The following is an 18196-nucleotide window of genomic DNA, read 5'->3' as shown; positions in this document are numbered from 1 at the left end:
CCAATATCATTAGACATTAGGGAAATGGAAATTAAAATGATAATGAGATACCACTACACACACACACACACTCATACACACATACACACACACACACATACACACACACACACAACCTTAAAAACTGACAATACTTAAGTGTTGCCAAGAATATAGAGCAACTGGAATGTTCATCCAATGCTGGTGGGAAAGCAAAATGGTAGAGTTATTCTGGAAAATAATTTGGTGGTTTCTTCCTGAGTTAACCATATACTTACCATAAGACCTGGCAATCTCACTCAGATATTTATCCAAGAAGAATGAAAACATACGTCCCCACAAAAGCTTGTACACAAATGTTTATAATGCCTATATTCATTATAGTAAACAATTGGAAACCATCCAGTCTACATCAATGGGTGAATCAATACATTGTGGTACATAGATACAATAAACACTACTTAGCAATAAAAAGAAAAAACGGATGCACGCAATGACATGGATGCTTCTCAAAGGCTTCACGCTAAGTGAAAGAAGCCAGATATGAACAAGTACATCTTGTATGATTCCATTTACAATATATAAGTCCTCAAAACATGATTTCTTAGGTAAAGAGCAACATACAGGGATCAAAATCAGACGAGTGGTTGTCAAGGAGCAGAGGTAAGGGGTGGGGCAAAGGGGTACTAGGAAAAGGCTTGGTTGTTGTCTTTTTTAAAAGTGTTAGAATTAATGTTTTATTGTCACCCAGATGGCATTTGAGTTTATAGTCTTCATGCTTTATATTTTTTTTGTAAATTAAAAAAATTAAAAGTTTTAAATAGCCAATGGCTGGTTATGTTTTCAGAAAACACGATTAGACTAATTCATGAATGGTGGCTTCAAGCTTTTCCTTATGGGCTCCAGAAAATTCACCCACCTTTTGTCCCTTCTTAAAAAACTGGAATGTTGGCATGCATTTGGCTTCACACTCTGAAGCAACATCCTGACAGTCATCCACATCTACTTCAAGGAATACCACGTTGGAATACTTTCCAGAGAGGGGATAAAGAAAGGCTTGATCATTTGCAAGGCCCGCACCATGTGGCTGAGAAGTCAACTACTACACGTTTACTGCCTGTGACATCCAAGGCTTCCTAAAAAGCAAGCTTGCTCTCGATCTGCTTCACCATCTTGGCCGCTGAGGTCTGATGAGCAGCTTTTTTTTTTTTTTTTTTTTAATAGGGAACTGACCATATTCATTTGTAGCCTGTTACCCCATAATTCTTTAGGATGTTCAAAGTTGGAGTGACAATATGCCCGTCCCTGTTCCTCTTGACACTCAGTGAGAGGCAGCCATCTGAGTAAGTGGCAGTGTGATATTCGCTCCGGGCATTATGTCAGGAGCCTTAAATCCAGAATACGCTGGATTGAGTCTTTCAGCCCAATAGTTTGCCACTGTTGCCAGATTTGGGAGCATCCGAGGAGAGACCTCAAATCATAATGGAGTGGTGCAGGGCTCCCCATACTCAAAAAACTTTCTGTGTGTTTTCTGGGCAAGTGTCTTTCTCCTCGAATACAACAATCTTGGTTACAACTGACAGTAGTGCAATAGATCAGTCCGTACACTGATCTAGGAACATCTTGATGGTATAATATGTTGTCATTCGCACTCTACCAGCCACTCGTCTAACCTGGTCGAGTAGCTCTTTTTCGGGGCCTCGAATTCTCCGTTATCAAAGCACAGACAAGCGATCCGACCCACGGTCTCGAATTAAACCAGTTAGTCGCCAGCCCTGCATTGTAATTGAGTGACAGGTTGGCACCATCCCTGTGTGTTGGTCGTTGGAGAGACACCATCAGGGTCTTGAATCATTTTTGAGCCTGGAGACTATTAGCATGCATTTTGTCCCTCGACTCTGCTACTATGTTGCCCACCAGGTCACAACAGTGCCGAGGTACAGATGATATCTCGAAGGATGTGAATTCCGGGTCCTTCCCTTTGAGGATTTCGCCATACGGTGTTTTGATTTTGTTCTTTCCACTACTGGAATCACAAGATACAACTCCCTGGAGAGTCCTACGGATAAGAGATTCTCATGTTAACACCTCAAACAAAAAGCAGAGAAACACCTAACTTGCTGTGATGGGATGACGTGTGATCAATGGGTTGGATCAAGCATCGATTTGGGTGCTCTAAATCTTCCACTTCCCCAGTGCCAAGATGTGGTTCATCTACATGGGTTGGGTACTGCCCAAATTTCCCACTTAGCTCAAAAGACTTCTGCCCAGGAAATGGTCATGCAGAGGGAGGCTTGGAGCTGTCCACGGGGTCCTCCATGGTGAACTACAGTGTTGGCTACGGGAGTAATTGGTTCCTTTGTTGTCTTAATTGTGGTGTCAGTTGCTGGCAATATACACAAAAATTGGTGACTTTTACTTTATGTAAATTATACCTCAGCTGGGTGCGGTGGCTCATGCCTGTAATCCCAGCACTTTGGGAGGCTGAGGTGGGTGGATCACGAGGTCAGGAGTTTCAGACCAGCCTGGCCAATATGGTGAAACCCCATCTCTACTAAAAATACAAAAATTAGCTGGGCTTGGTGGTGGGCGCCTGTAGTTCCAGCTACTTGGGAGGCTGAGGCAGGAGAATCGCTTGAACCTGGTAGGCGGAGGTTGTGGTGAGCCAAGATTGTGCCACTGTATGCCAGCCTGGGTGACAGGGCAAGACCCTGTCTCAAAAAAAAAATTATATGTATATCTCAATAAATCTGATTTTTAAAATCCAAGTCCTGGAGCAGTGGCTATACCTATAATCCCAGCATTTTGGGAGGCTGAAGTGGGAAGATTGCTCAAGCCTAGGAGTTCAAAACCAGCCTGGTGAACATGACAAGACCCCATCTCTACAAAAAAAAAGTTTTAAAATTCAGTGCATGAGAGATGTGCTGGCTGATAGTGGTTTTGATCATATATTGAAGAGAGTTGGCTGCACTGGAAACTGGTACCCCTAAAATCTATTGTAGGAAAAGGATGTGTGATTGTTTCCTATGGACCAGATGCGAGCTATGGGGGAGGGAGAACCAGCATCAGGCCACATTAAAACCTGCCCAACCTTGAGCAAGAGCTATTTAAAAAAACAAAACAAAACAGAACAAAAAAACAAAGAATAAAACCTGCCCAGGAGCACCACCCGGAGAGAAAGATGCGGCCCCAGCAGCAAGAAACTGATGCCTGAGCTGCTTGTGAGCCAAGAAGAGTTCAGCTATACCCAGGGAACTGGAGGTAAGACCCCAATAATGGGGTCGGCTGGAGGTCTTGGAAGGACTTTAAAAAGTGTCCCAATAGATAAAAAGTCACATATATACAAAGCCCAAGAAGCGTCTGTACCAGCTCGTACAATACAAAATCAGATCTTTCCTGCCCCTTTTTACCTCTTCCCCCGCCATGTCAACCCTGGGGGTACAAAAGCAGCCAAATGAGTGAGGAGGAGAATCCCAGGGCGTAGGAGCAGAATCCCAGGGCGTAGGAGCAGGTGGGGGTTGGAGGGTACATTGAGAAGTTAATTAGAGTCTCTCCCTCCTCACCATACCCTTTCACACACACATACACACATACACACACACACACACACACAGCCTTTTCCTGTTGCATGCTGCTTGCCCAGAACAGACTGAGAAGGTGCAAGGGAGAAGTTTTTAACTTTAAATGGACTTTTACATTTGGGGGAGGGGCTGTGGGGTGTTTTAGGGTTTTTTGGCTTATACTTTTTTTTGCATTTTTTCATCGTGATACAATATACATAACACACAATTTACCATTTTAACCAATTTACATGTATATGAATCATTTCAGTGGCCCCAAATATGCTCATGCTGTTGCGTAGCCATCCGCAGAAGCTACTCATCATCCCAGACGGAACCCCACACACACTAAACAACAAGTCCCAGCCCGCCTCCCTCTGCCCCTGGCAACCACTGCTCTACCCTCCAGCTCCATCAATGGGACTTTTTTTAATTGCAATTATTGAAATGAAACTTTTTTTTTTTTTTTTTTTGAGACAGGGTCTCAGTCAGTCTCGCAGGCCAGAGTGCAGTGGTGCGATCTCAGCTCACTACGACCTCTGCCTCCCAGGTTCAAGTGATTCTCCTGCCTCAGCCTCCCGAGTAGCTGGGATTACAGGCGCCCACCACCCTGCCTGGCTAATTTTGTATTTTTAGTAGAAATGGGGTTTCACCATGTTGGCCAGGCTGGTCTCAAACTCCTGACCTCAGGCAATCCACCCGCCTAGGCCTCCCAAAGTGCTGGGATTACAGGTGTGAGCAGCCACTGCGCCTGGTTGAAATGAAACTTTTATAACTTGAAGTGACCCAAAAACTTTTTACGAAAAGAGAGTGTCTCAAAAAGACAAGGGCCCGCCCTATATTCCATTCAAAAGAATGGTGATGGGCCATCCCCACAAAACACATTTGAATGGAGATTAGGAGATTAAAATAAAGGCAGACTGTGAGTCCTATTTGTTCAACCTCACAGCTACACAAAGGAGAGCTTTATTTTGCCCATGTGACAAGAAACGTAAAGATCTAGAGTCCAGGGCTGAAACCGCTGGTTGAGAGGTCAGTAAGGCCCAGCCTCCATTTAGCTGCCTGCCGCACTGTCCTTGGCGCAGCCTTGCCGTCCCTGGGGCCCAGGCCTAGAGTCGGAATTCCAGCAGGAAGAAAGTGAAAGTGCAAAGGCTTTTTGGAGACTTGGGAAAATCGTTCCTGTGTTCCGTGGTTCAGAGGAGTGACCTGGTTGACAAAGCCTGCTCTAAAGGATCAAGAAGCGAGAAGTGGCGGGCTCAGTGGCTCACGCCTGTAATCCCAGCACTTTGGGAGGCCGAGGCAGGTGGGTCACCTGAGGTCAGGAGTTTGAGACCAGCCTGGGCAACCTGGTAAAACCCCGCCTCTACTAAAAAATGCAAAAATTAGCTGGTTGTGGTGGCGCATGCCTGTAATCCCAGCTACTCAGGAGGCTGAGGCAGGAGAATCGCTTGAACCCGGGAGGTGGGGGTTGCAGTGAGCTGAGATCATGCTACTGTACTCCAGCCTGGATGACAGAGTAAGACTCCGTCTTAAAATAAATACACAAATAAAAAGAATCGAGAAGCAGCATGGCAGAGTCTCTTGATAGGGCCAGACTGGCCAATGATTCTAATCTCCAGATCTCCAGATACTGAAGTCACACACACATATGAAAAGGCCTGGGGAGGGCTGGGTGCAGTGGCTCAAACCCAGGCTATTTAATAATTCCCAGTTAGAAAATCTAGGCCGGGCGCGGTGGCTCACACCTGTAATCCTAGCACTTTGGGAGGCCGAGGTGGGCGGATTGCCTGAGCTCAGGAGTTCGAGGCCAGCCTGGGCAACGTGGTGAAACCCCATCTCTACTAAAATACAAAAAATAATTAGCTAGGCATGGTGGTGCACACTTGTAGTCCCAGCTACTTGTGAGGCTAAGGTGGGCGAATCACTTGAACCTGGGAGGGAGAGGTTGCAGTGAGCCTAGATCGCACAACTGCATTCCGGCCTGGGTGACAGAACGAGACTTCATCTCAAAAAAAAAAAAAAAGAAAGAAAAAAGAAAAAAGAAAAAAAAAGAAAGAAAAAAGGAAAAAGAAAATCTAGATGCTTTGGGAGGTGGTGGGCAGATTGGTTGAGCCCAGGAGTTTGAGACCAGCCTGGGCAACATAGTGAAACCTCATCTCTATTAAAAAAAAAAAAAAAAAAAAAATTAGCTGGACATGGTAGCTCACGCCGGTAGTCCCAACTACTCGGGAGGCTGAGGTGGGAGGATCGCGTGAGCCCAGGAGGCAGAGGTTGCAGTGACCTGAGATTGAACCACTGCCCTCCAGCCTGGGAGACAGAGCAAGATACTGTCTCACGAAAAAAAAGTGAGAGGTGTGAGGTGGGCTATCACTTGTAATCTTAACACTTTGGAAGGGCAAGGAAGGAGGATCTTTTGAAGCCGGGAGTTTGAGACCAGCCTGGGCAACATAGCAAGACCCCATCTCTACAGAAAATTTAAACATTAGCTGGGCATGGTGGTGCATACCTGTGATCTCAGCTACTCAAAAGGCTGAGGCAGGAGGATCACTTGAGCCTAGGAGATCAAGGCTGCAGTGAGCCACGATTGCACCACTGCACTGCAGTGTGGGTAACAGAGCAAGACCCTGTCTCAAAAATAAATACATAAATAAATAAAATTTTAAAGACCTGGGGACAATTCCCGAACTGACTGAGCTTAGGCCCCATGTTTGCCCTTGGCTATACGAGCAGGGGAGACTGAGGAAGGATCTGCTCCCTCGACCTCTGTAGTGGTAGAGAGTGGGGGAGGCAGGCACTGTTATTCACTTCTGTCATATAAATGAGCTGTACCTTGAGTCCTATGTTGTTTACTTCTTCACAACAGGACTGCTAGCTCAAAAACCCATGAGAGCTAAACTCAGTTTTTTACACATCCAATTGTTTAAATTAAAAAGCCCAAATAAACATATTTCTAGCCACTTAGGGCCTGCCTGCTTTATATACCCTGCCAAACTGCACCCAACATCTGCTGGCCACAGAGAGGACAAACCCTGGGGCTATAAAAGCCCAAGCCAGGGCTGCCCTTGGCAGTTCTTTGACCCGGAGACACCGCTCCTCATCTAAACATGGAAACCTCCTCTCTGATGCCCCTCTCCCCAGAAGCTCTCTTGTCTTCTCCTCTTTCTGCATGGTGGCCCTGCATCACTATCCTTAGAAGGACCCCCGCTATGGGGGACTTCCCCTCACAGGTAACCCTGTCCCAGAGCCATCCCAAAAAGCTCATTGCCTGCTACTGCCATCTCGTGGTCATTTTCCTCTAGGTCAACCCCAAACCCTAGAACTGCTAATGACCTTGGTTTCTCTCCCCAGGATTCCACACACAGTAGCAAGGAATAATTCCCTAGTAGAAAATCTGGGCCAGGCGCGGTGGCTCACGCCTGTAATCCCAGCACATTGGGAGGCAGAGGTGGGTGGATCACCTGAGGTCGGGAGTTTGAGACCAGCCTGACCAACATGGAGAAATGCCGTGTCTACTAAAAAAATACAAAATTAGCCGGGCATGATGATGCACGCCTGTAATCACAGCTACTTGGGAGAGGAAAACTCTGCCTCAAAAAAAAAAAAAAAAAGAAAGAAAGAAAGAAAGAAAAGAAAATCTGGAATCTGGGCCGAGCGTGGTGGCTCATATCTGTAATCCCGGCACTTTGGGAGGCCAAGGTGGGCAGATCACCTGAGATTGGGAGTTCAAGACCAGCGTGACCAACATGGAGAAACCCTGTCTCTACTAAAAAAAAATACAAAAATTAGCCAGGCGTGGTGGTGCATGCCTGTAATCCCAGCTACTTGGGAGGCTGAGGCAGGAGAATCGCTTGAACCTGGGAGACAGAGATTGCAGTGAGCTGAGATCGCGCCACTGCACACAGAGTAAGACTCTGTCTCAAAAAAAAGGAAAAGAAAATCTGGATGCTATTAGGGAGAAGAATGGAGGGTAGGCAGCCAGGAACCTGGTTGTGGTGGCACACAGGTAATGTCTAAGATAAATAAGACTCTTGGCACAAGACAAAGGCTGGGGCCCAAAGGCAACTAGAATACATTTGACAAGAGGTAAAAGCAGTGAATAAAGAAGTAGATGCTACCAGGAAAGAGACACCACAAGCGCCTCATAATTCATCCCTTCTGCTTTAGAAATATTAAGAAAAAAAAATTGACAAAGCAATGGCCTCCTACTGGAATTGAACTTCCTTAGTCTGAGTCTCCTTAGTCCAGGTCTAAGACACACTCTTCCTGAGAGCCAACAGGTCAGGAAAGCACAAATGCCCTCTTTACCTTTGCAGAGACTTTGAGCCAGCGTCCAACGTGATCCAGCGGATCCAATGTGATGCAGCGCTGCTTCTGCCTCCCTGTTCCCGCTTCAAACTGCAGGTGCTGTTTGCTGCCCTCTAGGGACTCCTAGAAGTATATGCATCAGTCAGTGTTATTAATTGTAAACAAAAGACACACTTCTGCCTGAGTTAAATAGAAAATAAATTTATGAAAAATCTATGGGCACAGAAAGTAGATGGCGGGTAGAGCTGTTGGAGAGCTAGCTCAGAGGCTATGCAGCCAAGACCAATGCTCAAAATCACGTTGCAGAAATGTCTGGGGAAGGCACCACTGTCTCCACCTCATCTGAGCACCAGTTGCCAGGGTTTATATCCCTGACACTGACTATTAGATACTGTGTTGCCACAACTCTGAGGCAAGATTGTAAAAGTGCACTGCTGTCCCTACCAGGTAAAAACAAATGACTTCTGGATTATCTGGTTATTGGGATAAAGAACAAAGTATTTGGCTGGGCGCAGTGGCTTATGCCTGTAATCCCAGCACTTTGGGAGGCCGAGGCAAGCAGATCACCTGAGGTCAGGAGTTTGAGACCAACCTGGCCAACACAGTAAAACCCCGTCTCTATTAAAAATACAAAAATTACCCAGGCATGGTGGCACATGCCTGTAATCCCAGCTACTTGGGAGGCTGAGACAAGAGAATCGCTTGAACCTGGGAGGCAGAGGTTGCAGTGAGCCGAGATTGCGCCACTGTGCTCCAGCCTGGGTGACAGAGACTAACTCCATCTCAAAAAAAAAAAAAGAAAGAAAGAAAGAAAGCATTTTCCAGGAGCTATGTTGATTTTCCCCATAAAGAAACACCTAGAAGCCGGGCACGGTGGCTCATGCCTGTAATCCCAGCACTTTGGGAGGCCGAGGTGGGTGGATCACCTGAGGTCAGGAGTTTAAGACCAGCCTGGCCAACGTGGTGAAACCTTGTCTCTACTAAAAATGCAAAAATTAGCCGGGTGTGGTGGCGGGCACCTGTAATCCCAGCTACTGGGGAGGCTGAGGTAGGAGAATTGCTTGAACCCAGGAGATGGAGGTTGCAGTGAGCCGAGATTGCACCACTGCACTCCAGCCTGGGCAACAGAGCAAGACTCTGTCTCGAAAAAAGAAAAAAGAAAAAAAAAAGAAACACCTAGAACAGCAGTTACAAGTTCAGTGACTTTTTTTTTTTTTAACTATATCTACTGTTATTTTCCAAGGCCCATCTGTCTTCTGCCTTGTACAAGCCCCTAAATTAAACTGAAATATGATAGGAATCACTGCCTTTTTTTTTTTTTTTTTGAGACAGAGTTTCTCTCTTGTTCCCTCTTGAACCCAGGAGGTGGAGGTTGCAGTGAGCCGAGATCATGCCACTGCACTCCAGCCTGGGCAACACAGCAAGGCTCCATCTCAAAAAAAAAAAAAAAAAGAATGAGGATTTGCCATTTACTAGGGTAACTGTAAACTCAGGAAATGGGAATACCCATGTCTTTCAGGGACTATTGGATGTTGGCTCTGAGTTAAGAATTTCTGAATGCCATTGTATTGCAACTGGAATCACCTGGAATAATTTTTTAAAAGTACTTTAACAATAATATTCTGGTATTTTGGTCACATTGCACAGAGAGAGATACCTTGCAAAGCCCCTTCTATCCCCACCCCCAACCCTGCCACAAACGCATACTTCATTGTCTCCATTCTATAATTAGAGTCAAATCCCAGCATCTCCAAGAAGGCCAATTATAAAGTCAACCTGGGGAAAGACTTACACACACGTAAGGGGTCCCTACTCTTTCTTGTTCCTCGTCTCAGGGGTCCCTTCTTGGTTAGAAGGAGCAGTCAGAGGCCAGGTGCAGTGGCTCAAGCCTGCAATCCCAGCACTTTGGGAGGTCAAGGCAGAGATCAGTCTGAGGCCAGGAGTTTGAGACCAGCCTGGCCAACATGGTGAAACCCTGTCTCTATTAAAAGTACAAAAATTAGCCAGGTGTGGTGGTGGACGCCTGTAATCCCAACTACTTGGGAGGCTGAGGCAGGAGAATCGCTTGAACCCGGGAGGCGGAGGTTGTGGTGAGCTGAGATTGCGCCATTGCACTCCAGCCTGGGCAACAAGAGTGAAACTCCATCTCAAAACAAAACAAAACATCATCATTACTGAGACTCACTTTCAGAGAAGCTGATTCAATTGGCATGGGAGTATGAGAAAGGGAGGGACCAGGATATTGGTGTTTGGGTTTTTTTCAATTTTGCTACTGGTGATTTCAATTGCAGACATCACTAGCTAAAGCAGTGGTTCTCAACCTTGCCTGCACATTGAAAATACCTGGAAAGCTTCAAAAAACAGATGAAGCTACAATCTAGAGATCCTGATTTCATTATTTAACTGGTCTGCATAGGTATTAGAATTTTTCAGAGCTTGCCAGGTAATTGTAATGTGTATCTAAGGTTGAGAACCATTAGGATAAGGGGACGAATGAAGAAATGAATGAAGAAATTAATGAATCTATAGACTTCAAGCCACCTTTTGCGTGTGTGTGCGTGTGTGTGTGTGTGTGTATGTGTATGGACATGCGAATGTAGATTATCCATAATAATCACTGGGGAGACTGAGGCTCACAGAGCAGGGAGAAAGGAACTCACACTTTTGGAGGGACTGCTCTGTACTAAGCACTGGTCTAGAGGCTTTAAACATATTTTCTTGTGTAATCCTCAAAACAACCCTAGGAGGATAAATATTGTTATCCTCATTTTACAGAAGTGGAGTCAAGACTCCCAGAGGTTAAATGTCTCACCTGCAGTCATATATTCAGTTATTAGCAGACACAGGACTAGACCCAGTTCTCCTGAAGCCATTGCCAAACCCCGCCCCTACTCTGAGCCCTAAAATGACTGACTCCATCTGCCCCTGGTGCTACTTTGGCCTGAGCACGTTTATCCCCAGCACCCATCTGCATCTAATTGGAGCTTAGCTAATAGGTCCAGAGCTGCAGCAATCAGAAAGGAATGAGAGGTTCTGGGAACTAGGAAATGTTCCCAGAACCCAACCAGTGGAGGTCTTGTCCCAAAGAGCTTGTCAGGACCTAGCTCTAAGAGCAGAGGAATGTTGGCTGGGCAGGGTAGGGGCCGAAAATAATTCTGCCTGCTGGACAAAAGGAACAATGCTAGGAGCCCAAAGGCCAGGCTGAGGCTGGGGCAGGAGATGGGGGCAGCACAGAGCCCTAAGGCTCTCAGATGCCTTTTCTCAGGAAGGAAGGACGGACCTTCATTCTGAGATTCTAACCTTCTTACACTGTGTTAACAGAAAGTGAAACCAAATTATTTTATGACATAAATGTCATAAAATCATAAAATATCATAAAATCATAAAAATAGTCATTTTGATTCCCATCTCCCCACCATCGGCAAAATTAGAAGGTGGCAACCCTAGGCTGCTCTATTTGGTTGGTTGGTTGGTTTTTTATTGGCCCAAGAAAAAAAAAAAAGGAAACCAAAGGTTTCTCTGGGGAATTAGAGACAGAAACCAGCTAAGGGAAGAAACAGGAGAGAAAGAAGTGAACACAGCAGGTGTACACTTTTTTTTTTAGACTGAAGGTGTGGTTCCAGGACTGTGGCAATTAGGAAAGCACATTCTAGACCCTACACCTGAAGCCAGACTTTCTGGGAGGGGAGCCTAGAGATCTGACTTAACAAGTTCCTCAGGTGATCGTGATGCACACTAACCTTAAAGAACCCGTGTACTTGCTCGTGAAGAGGCCGCGAGAAAGGGAAGCAGCTGGAGAGTCAGGTGGGATGATGGATGATTCAAAGGATGATTTTTATGGTTGTTGTTTTAATGTAGAAAATACCTGAGATTTTTCATTTTTACTTTTTTATTGAAAGACAATATTCATATAGAAAAGTACACGTCATCAATGCCCAACTTGATGCATTTTCACACCCAGGGCACTCGTGTCACCAACACTCAGATTAAGAAACAACATCTCGGCTGGGTGTAGTGGCTCACACCTGTAATCCTAGTACTTTGGGAGGCTGAGGCGGGCAGATCACCTGAGGTCAAGAGTTCAAGACCAGCCTGGCCAACATGGTGAAACGCTGTCTCTACTAAAAATACAAAAAATTAGCCAGGCGTGGTGGCACGTGCCTGTAATCCCAGCTACTCGGGAAGCTGAGGCAGAAGAACTGCTTGAACCCAGGAGGTGGAAGTTGCAGTGAGCTGAGATTGCACCATTGCACTCCAGCCTGGGCAACAAGAACGAAAATTCTGTCAAGAAAGAAAGAAGAGAAAGGAAAGAAAAGAAAGGAAAGGAAAGAAAGGAAGGAAAGAAAGAAAGGACATCTCCAGCATCCCAGAAGCCCCCTGGTCCCTCCTCCAGTCACTATCTGACTTCTGAGGGCAGACTATTGTTGCCTGTTTGTGTACTTTGTGTACATGAAAGCATATAGCGTGTGCTGTCTCCTGCCTGGCTGCTTTCCCTCGTCCTTATGCTTGTCAGACCTGTGTATATTATTGCATATAATTGTAGATCGCTCATTCTGGTTGCTGCAGAGTGGTCCATTGTGACTTACATCATTCATTCTAGCGATAATGGATGTTTGGGCACTTTCCAATTTGGGGCCATTACAAACAGCACTGTTTTGCAACAGGTCCTTGATGGGAATCCCAGAATGAACTTAGAAATGTTGGTTTCCAGGCTGTGGCGCTACCTTCTGGACAAGTCGCAAAACACGCACAGGGAGTTATGAACCAAGTTGCTCCCCAAAGAAACCCAGACCCAGAGTAGCCACAGGCTGAGCCTTGACCCCGGCCAGAGACCAGACACCCCTACGCCAGAACCTAGTCACGTGCCGACTCAAGCACATGGGAGCTCTGACCCAAGCCACCGTGTAACTGTAGCTCTAATTCAAGTCCACAGTCCCTAGAGTCCTGGGTGGGATCCATGGGCTACATCCCCCAAGGGGAGGAGCCCAGCAGGTGCCCTGGGTATCAAGGTTGTGGCATTAAGGCTGAACTCCTCTTCGACCTCACTAAGCTGTGGCCCCTTACAGGCAGTCACACCAGGAACCCTGTCGTGAGAGCTCCTCGGGCCTTGTGTCCTAATGGGGCAGGCCCACATGCAGCCTCCTTGGCCCCGTGCCCTGCCCAGACCTGTTCTGGATTCCACCCCCACCCTTCCCCAAGGTCGCTGCCACCTCCCACCTGCCAGGCTTGGGCAGGGCCTCTGAGACACAGCCGGGAAGGCTGGCAGGCAGGAGGGCTGAGGCGAGCACTGGGGGGCCATGGAGCTGGCAGCAAAGCCCGTGGTCTATCAGAAGCTGCTGCCCCAGGAACCAAGCTTGGAGTCGGAGGAGGAAGTGGAGGAGGAGGAGACATCAGAGGTGCTGATTCCAAACCCCTGGAGGCACCAGGACTCTTCCAGGTAAGTAAGGGAAGGGTCTGGGCACCAGGCTCCCCAGGCTTGAGGTTGGCAAGTCCCTCTCTCTGGATTCCCTCAGGGGTACCAAGCAACTCCCCGCTGGGTTTAGCTCCAGACACTGTACGATCGATTTGGGGGAAAACCTAGGCTGTAGCCCTAGACTTGGCCTGACCCAATCAAAAGTCTGTGCATCTGGAGGGACATTTGTACCAAGCCAGCCTCTGTCCCATCTGCTGCTTTGTCAAAGGTCCCCAGCCCCCAAGTCCTGGTGCAGGAGGCACCTGCTGGGCAGGTTGGGGCCTGGCTACACCTGGCTGGGCCTGCTCCCCAGCCCCTTCTCTCCTGCCTGCCACACCCACTGGGCCTCCCTCCCACCTGATTGGACTCTGCCCCTCCAATCTCCCCTCCAGGGGCTCCCTCCCTAGCTAGGCTCATTTTCCCCAAGTGCTTTCCCATCTCCATGTCTTTGCCCAAGCTGTGCCTGCTGCCAAGAAGCCCTTTCTCCTTGGCCAACTTGTGCTCCTCTTGCTAAATCAAACCTTTTGGGAAACATTCCCTGGGGTCTCTTGGGGTCCTTGGGCATCCCTCCGTCCCAGCCGTGGCTCAGGACACCCCCCCTCTGCAGGAACAAGGCTGGCGGGCTGCCCGGAACCTGGGCCCGTGTAGTGGCAGCCCTGCTGCTGCTGGCTGTTGGCTGCTCTCTGGCTGTGAGGCAGCTCCAGAATCAGGGCAGCTCCATAGGAAGCTTGGGCTCTGTGGCCCCTCCACCCGGCGGACACTCCCACGGTCCTGGTGTATACCACCATGGTGCCATCATCAGCCCTGCAGGTCAGTCAGTGCTGGGGGCGGCTTGGGGGAGGGGAGGGTCAGAGGTCACCGGCCCAGCCCCCATCCTTGCTGCATGACAGTGCCTTCCTTGCTGCAGTCACATGCTCCCACCTAGGCCGAGAGCTGCTTGTTGCCGGGGGCAACGTCGTGGATGCTGGAGTTGGAGCTGCATTGTGCCTGGCAGTGGTGCATCCTCATGCCACAGGGCTAGGTCAGTGACCCCTGACCCCAGACTGCAACCCCAACCCACAGCCTGATCAGTGACCTGGAACTTAGGGAGTCAGTAGCCCTGACCTCAAGGCTGCTAAGTGAGCAGGACTTAGGGTTTGGGCGGCAGTCCCAACCCCAGGCTATGACCCTTGAGCCCAGGTCTGTGGAACCTTGACCTCAGGCCTGGTCAGTAACTCCTGATCCCAGGCTCAGTCAAGGGATCTTGACTGAAACAAGTCAGTGACCCTTGACCTGCGGCTGCTGAGTGACCCCTCTGTCTCCTGCAGGTGCCATGTTTTGGGGCCTCTTCCACGATAGCTCCTCAGGCAATTCCACGGCCCTGACATCAGGTCCAGCACAGACCCTGGCCCCTGGCCTGGGGCTGCCCACGGCTCTGCCCACCCTGCACCTGCTGCACGCACGCTTCGGCCGCCTGCCCTGGCCACGCCTGCTAGTGGGCCCCACCACGCTGGCTCAGGAGGGCTTCCTGGTGGACACACCCCTGGCAAGGGCTCTGGCGGCTCGGGGCACCGAAGGCCTCTGTCCACTACTTTGCCATGCTGATGGGACGCCCCTGGGCGCTGGGGCCCGAGCCACCAACCCACAACTGGCAGCTGTGCTTCGCAGGGCAGCCCTCGCTCCCACCTCAGACCTTGCTGGGGATGCTCTACTGAGTCCGCTGGCGGGAGACCTGGGGGTGGAGGTGCCCTCGGCTGGGCCCAGGCCCACTTTGGAACCAGCACGGCAGCTACCTGTGCCCCAGGGCATCCTGTTCACCACCCCCGGTCCCTCAGCTGGCCCAGAACTGCTGGCACTGTTGGAGGCAGCCCTGCGCTCCGGGGCGCCCGTCCCTGCCCCCTGCCCACCATTCCTGCAGACTGCTGTGAGCCCCGAGAACAGCGCCCTGGCTGCCGTGGACAGCAGCGGCTCTGTGCTGCTTCTCACCTCCTCGCTCAACTGCTCCTTTGGCTCTGCACACCTGTCCCCAAGCACTGGGGTTCTGCTCAGCAACCTGGTGGCCAAGTCTACCAGTAGTGCCTGGGCCTGCCCCCTCATCCTCCGTGGCAGCCTGGATGACACAGAAGCTGATGTGTTGGGGCTTGTGGCTTCAGGGACCCCTGATGTGGCCAGGGCCATGACTCACACCATACTCAGCCATCTGGCGGCAGGGCCCCCAACCCAGGCCCAGCACCAGCACCAGGGGCAGCAAGAACCAACAGAGCATCCCAGCACTTGTGGCCAAGGGACCCTGCTCCAGGTGGCAGCCCACACAGAGCACGCCCATGTCTCCAGCATCCCCCATGGCTGCTGCCCCTTCCAGGGGTTCTAACAGGATGGGGGTGGGTCTGGCAGAAGGCAGAGTTATCTGAAGCTTGGGGGCAGGAGCAGACACAGCAGCAATGGAGTGTGCACCCGCAGGGTGTGGTGGCTCACACCTGTAATCTCAGCACCTTGGGTGGTCAAGGCAGGAAGATACCTTGAGGCCAGAAGTTTGAAACCAGCCTAGACAACAGAGCAAGATCTCGTCTGTACGAAAAATTTAAAAATTTGCCAGGGGCGGTGGCACATGCCTGTTGTCCCAGCTGCTTGGGAGGCTGAGGCAGAAGCTCGCTTGAGCTCAGGAGTTCAAGGCTGCAGAGAGCTAGGATCACACCACTGCACTCCAGCCTGGACAACAGAGTGAGACCCTGTCTTTAAAATAATAATAATAATAATAATAATAATAATAATAGCTGGGTGCGGTGGCTCATGCCTGTAATCCCAGCACTTTGGGAGGCCAAGGCAGGTGGATCACCTGAGGCTAGGAGTTCGAGACCAGTTTGGGCAACACGGTGAAACCCTGTCTCTACTAAAAATACACAAAATTAGCTGGGCATGGTGGCAGGCACCTGTAATCCCAGCTATTCAGGAGGCTGAGGCAGGAGAATCACTTGAATCCGGGAGGTGGAGGTTGCAGTGAGCCAAGATCGCACCATTGCAACCCCACCTGGGCAACAAGAGGGAAACCCTGTCGAAAAAAAAAAAAGAGTGTATATTTATTATGTGCTCACTGCTGGCTCAGGCCCCAACCTCTGGCCTTTTCAGTTACCTAGACTTGAGTTCTGGCATCCAGAGCTAACACAATCATTCTTCAGACCACCCACACTGGATGGAATCTCTGGCTGTTTTATCAGCTAAGAACATCAGGGTAATAAGGAAAAAGCAATAGGGCCTGGGGCTAGCACTGGGTTCAGATCCAGCTTTCAGGAGGACAGGGGAAAGAGTGCAGAGCCTCTGCCTAGGCCCTGGGCCCCACGAAGCAGGACAGGCAGAGCCCAGGGTACTGTTGGCATCTCTGTCCTTCCCTTCAGGACACCCCTTACCTATCTTCCTCAACCAGACTGGGTACAAAATAAAGATCAAGTCTCCCGGAAACCAAGCACCATTCCTGCTTCTTGGTTAATTTTCCAACAGCTTTTGAAGCAACTGGAGTCAGGGCTTCCCTGATGGGCAGCACAGGTGACCAACAACCAGAGAGGGGAGAGCCTGGGTTGATATCTTTCAGCTTCCCCCTGCTCCGCTCACCTCCTGCCTCCTGGGGCACCAGATGTGCAAGTTGAATGTTTTCATTTCACTTTCTAGAACAGATAACAAAGCAGGGAAGTAGTTGAGAGGGTGAGAAGGCGCCCCAGGGGCTTGGGTACAAAAGGGTTGGAGTTGAGCGTGTGGAAATTCAAGGTGAAGGTTAGCCCTGACCTCCCCGAAGGGTTAGGTCCTCTCTGGACCACAGCGCTCTATAAACAGCTTCTCAAACCAAGAAGCGAGGGTGACCAGTAGCAGTTCCCCTCCCCTGCCATTGTAAAAGGCTTCTCTGATTTAATAGACCGTTTGATCCCACCACCTCTACCTCCCACTCCCAAGAAAATTCTTCTCCGTAATGGCACCACAATGTACCCGGTTATTTTAGTCCCAAACCTGGCATCCCCCTCATTTCCTCTCCCCCGACATCCAACTCCATCACCCACACCACCTGCTCCACATCAGCCCAAATCTGACCTGTTCTCATTTTCCCTGGGTCCAGTCCACCACTGTCTCTAAATGGTCTTCCCGTGCTTCCACCTGCGCAGACCTACAGTCCATTCCCCACACAGCAGCCAGCATCATCTTGTTAAAATGTAAATCGGATCCAGGCCTGCCCCTGCATTAAACTCACCAGTGACTTCCCATCACCCTCAGAATGAAATCCTAGCCCGGGGCCCCATGCAACCTTGCTTCTCGCCAGCCTCAGCCCCTCCAGCCCTGGGCCTTTGTAGTTGCAAGGCTTGGGATTTCGTCCCCTTAGATCCTTGGAGGAGTACGGGGGAGGGGGGCCCTTCTTGTCACTCAGCTCTCATCCCAAATGCCACTTCCTCACAGAGGCTTTCTCTGACCAACCTCTCAAATCATTATTGTAGACCCTATTGAATAGTAATTAGCCGTGTTTTTAACGAGTGATGTATTCACGTTCCAGCATCTAAAAGGCTCCTTCTGACCCTTGCATTCCTAATTCTCCTCATAATTATGATCTTTTTGAATGCATTTGGCTCCGTGTTCCTCCACGAGAGCAGAGGCTTTGTTTCAACCGCCTAGCACGGCACGCCAGCAGGAGCCCAGTAATTGTTGAATGGCTCAATGTTCTGAGCGCAGGGGCCGCTCTGGGACGAGGCGGATCGAAGTGCTACACCTCGGTTTGTTTCCGAGATGGGCCCTTAGAAATGCCCCCATGGGGCTCCAAAGGGGCAGATGCCACAGCCGCCTGGGCAGAGCGGGTGTGAGCAGAAGGCTGGGAAAGACCACGCGCCGCTAGGCGAGGGACTTCCGCTCAGAGCCAAGGCGGAAATGCCGCTCTTTCTTTGGCCCC

At 49.5% G+C, this 18196-nt stretch overlaps 1 protein-coding gene and 1 pseudogene across 3 annotated transcripts; one reads left to right on the top strand and one right to left on the bottom strand.

Moving 5' to 3' along the window:
• Positions 1 to 773: 773 nt before the first annotated feature.
• Positions 774 to 1151, bottom strand: LOC129018108 (thioredoxin-like; annotated as a pseudogene).
• An 11929-nt stretch (positions 1152 to 13080) lies between these two features.
• GGT6 (gamma-glutamyltransferase 6) lies at positions 13081 to 18154 on the top strand. Of its 3 annotated transcripts, none has more exons than XM_054459325.2 (4): positions 13081 to 13281; positions 13904 to 14106; positions 14222 to 14317; positions 14604 to 18154. In XM_054459325.2, exons 1-4 carry the CDS (start codon positions 13142 to 13144, stop codon positions 15644 to 15646), a joined length of 1482 nt encoding a protein of 493 aa, XP_054315300.2. In that variant the 5' UTR covers positions 13081 to 13141; the 3' UTR covers positions 15647 to 18154. The 3 variants fall into 3 exon arrangements, with proteins under 3 accessions (XP_054315300.2, XP_054315299.2, XP_054315301.2); XM_054459324.2 differs by having other exon boundaries at positions 14204 to 14317; XM_054459326.2 differs by lacking the exon at positions 14222 to 14317.
• The last annotated feature ends 42 nt before the right edge of the window (positions 18155 to 18196 follow it).

The sequence above is a fragment of the Pongo pygmaeus genome, chromosome 19 (genome assembly GCF_028885625.2).
Source record: "Pongo pygmaeus isolate AG05252 chromosome 19, NHGRI_mPonPyg2-v2.0_pri, whole genome shotgun sequence".
NCBI classification, from domain to species: Eukaryota; Metazoa; Chordata; class Mammalia; order Primates; family Hominidae; genus Pongo; species Pongo pygmaeus.
The sequence above is the reverse complement of the archived record's forward strand: the minus strand, read 5'-3'. Positions and strand labels throughout refer to the sequence as shown.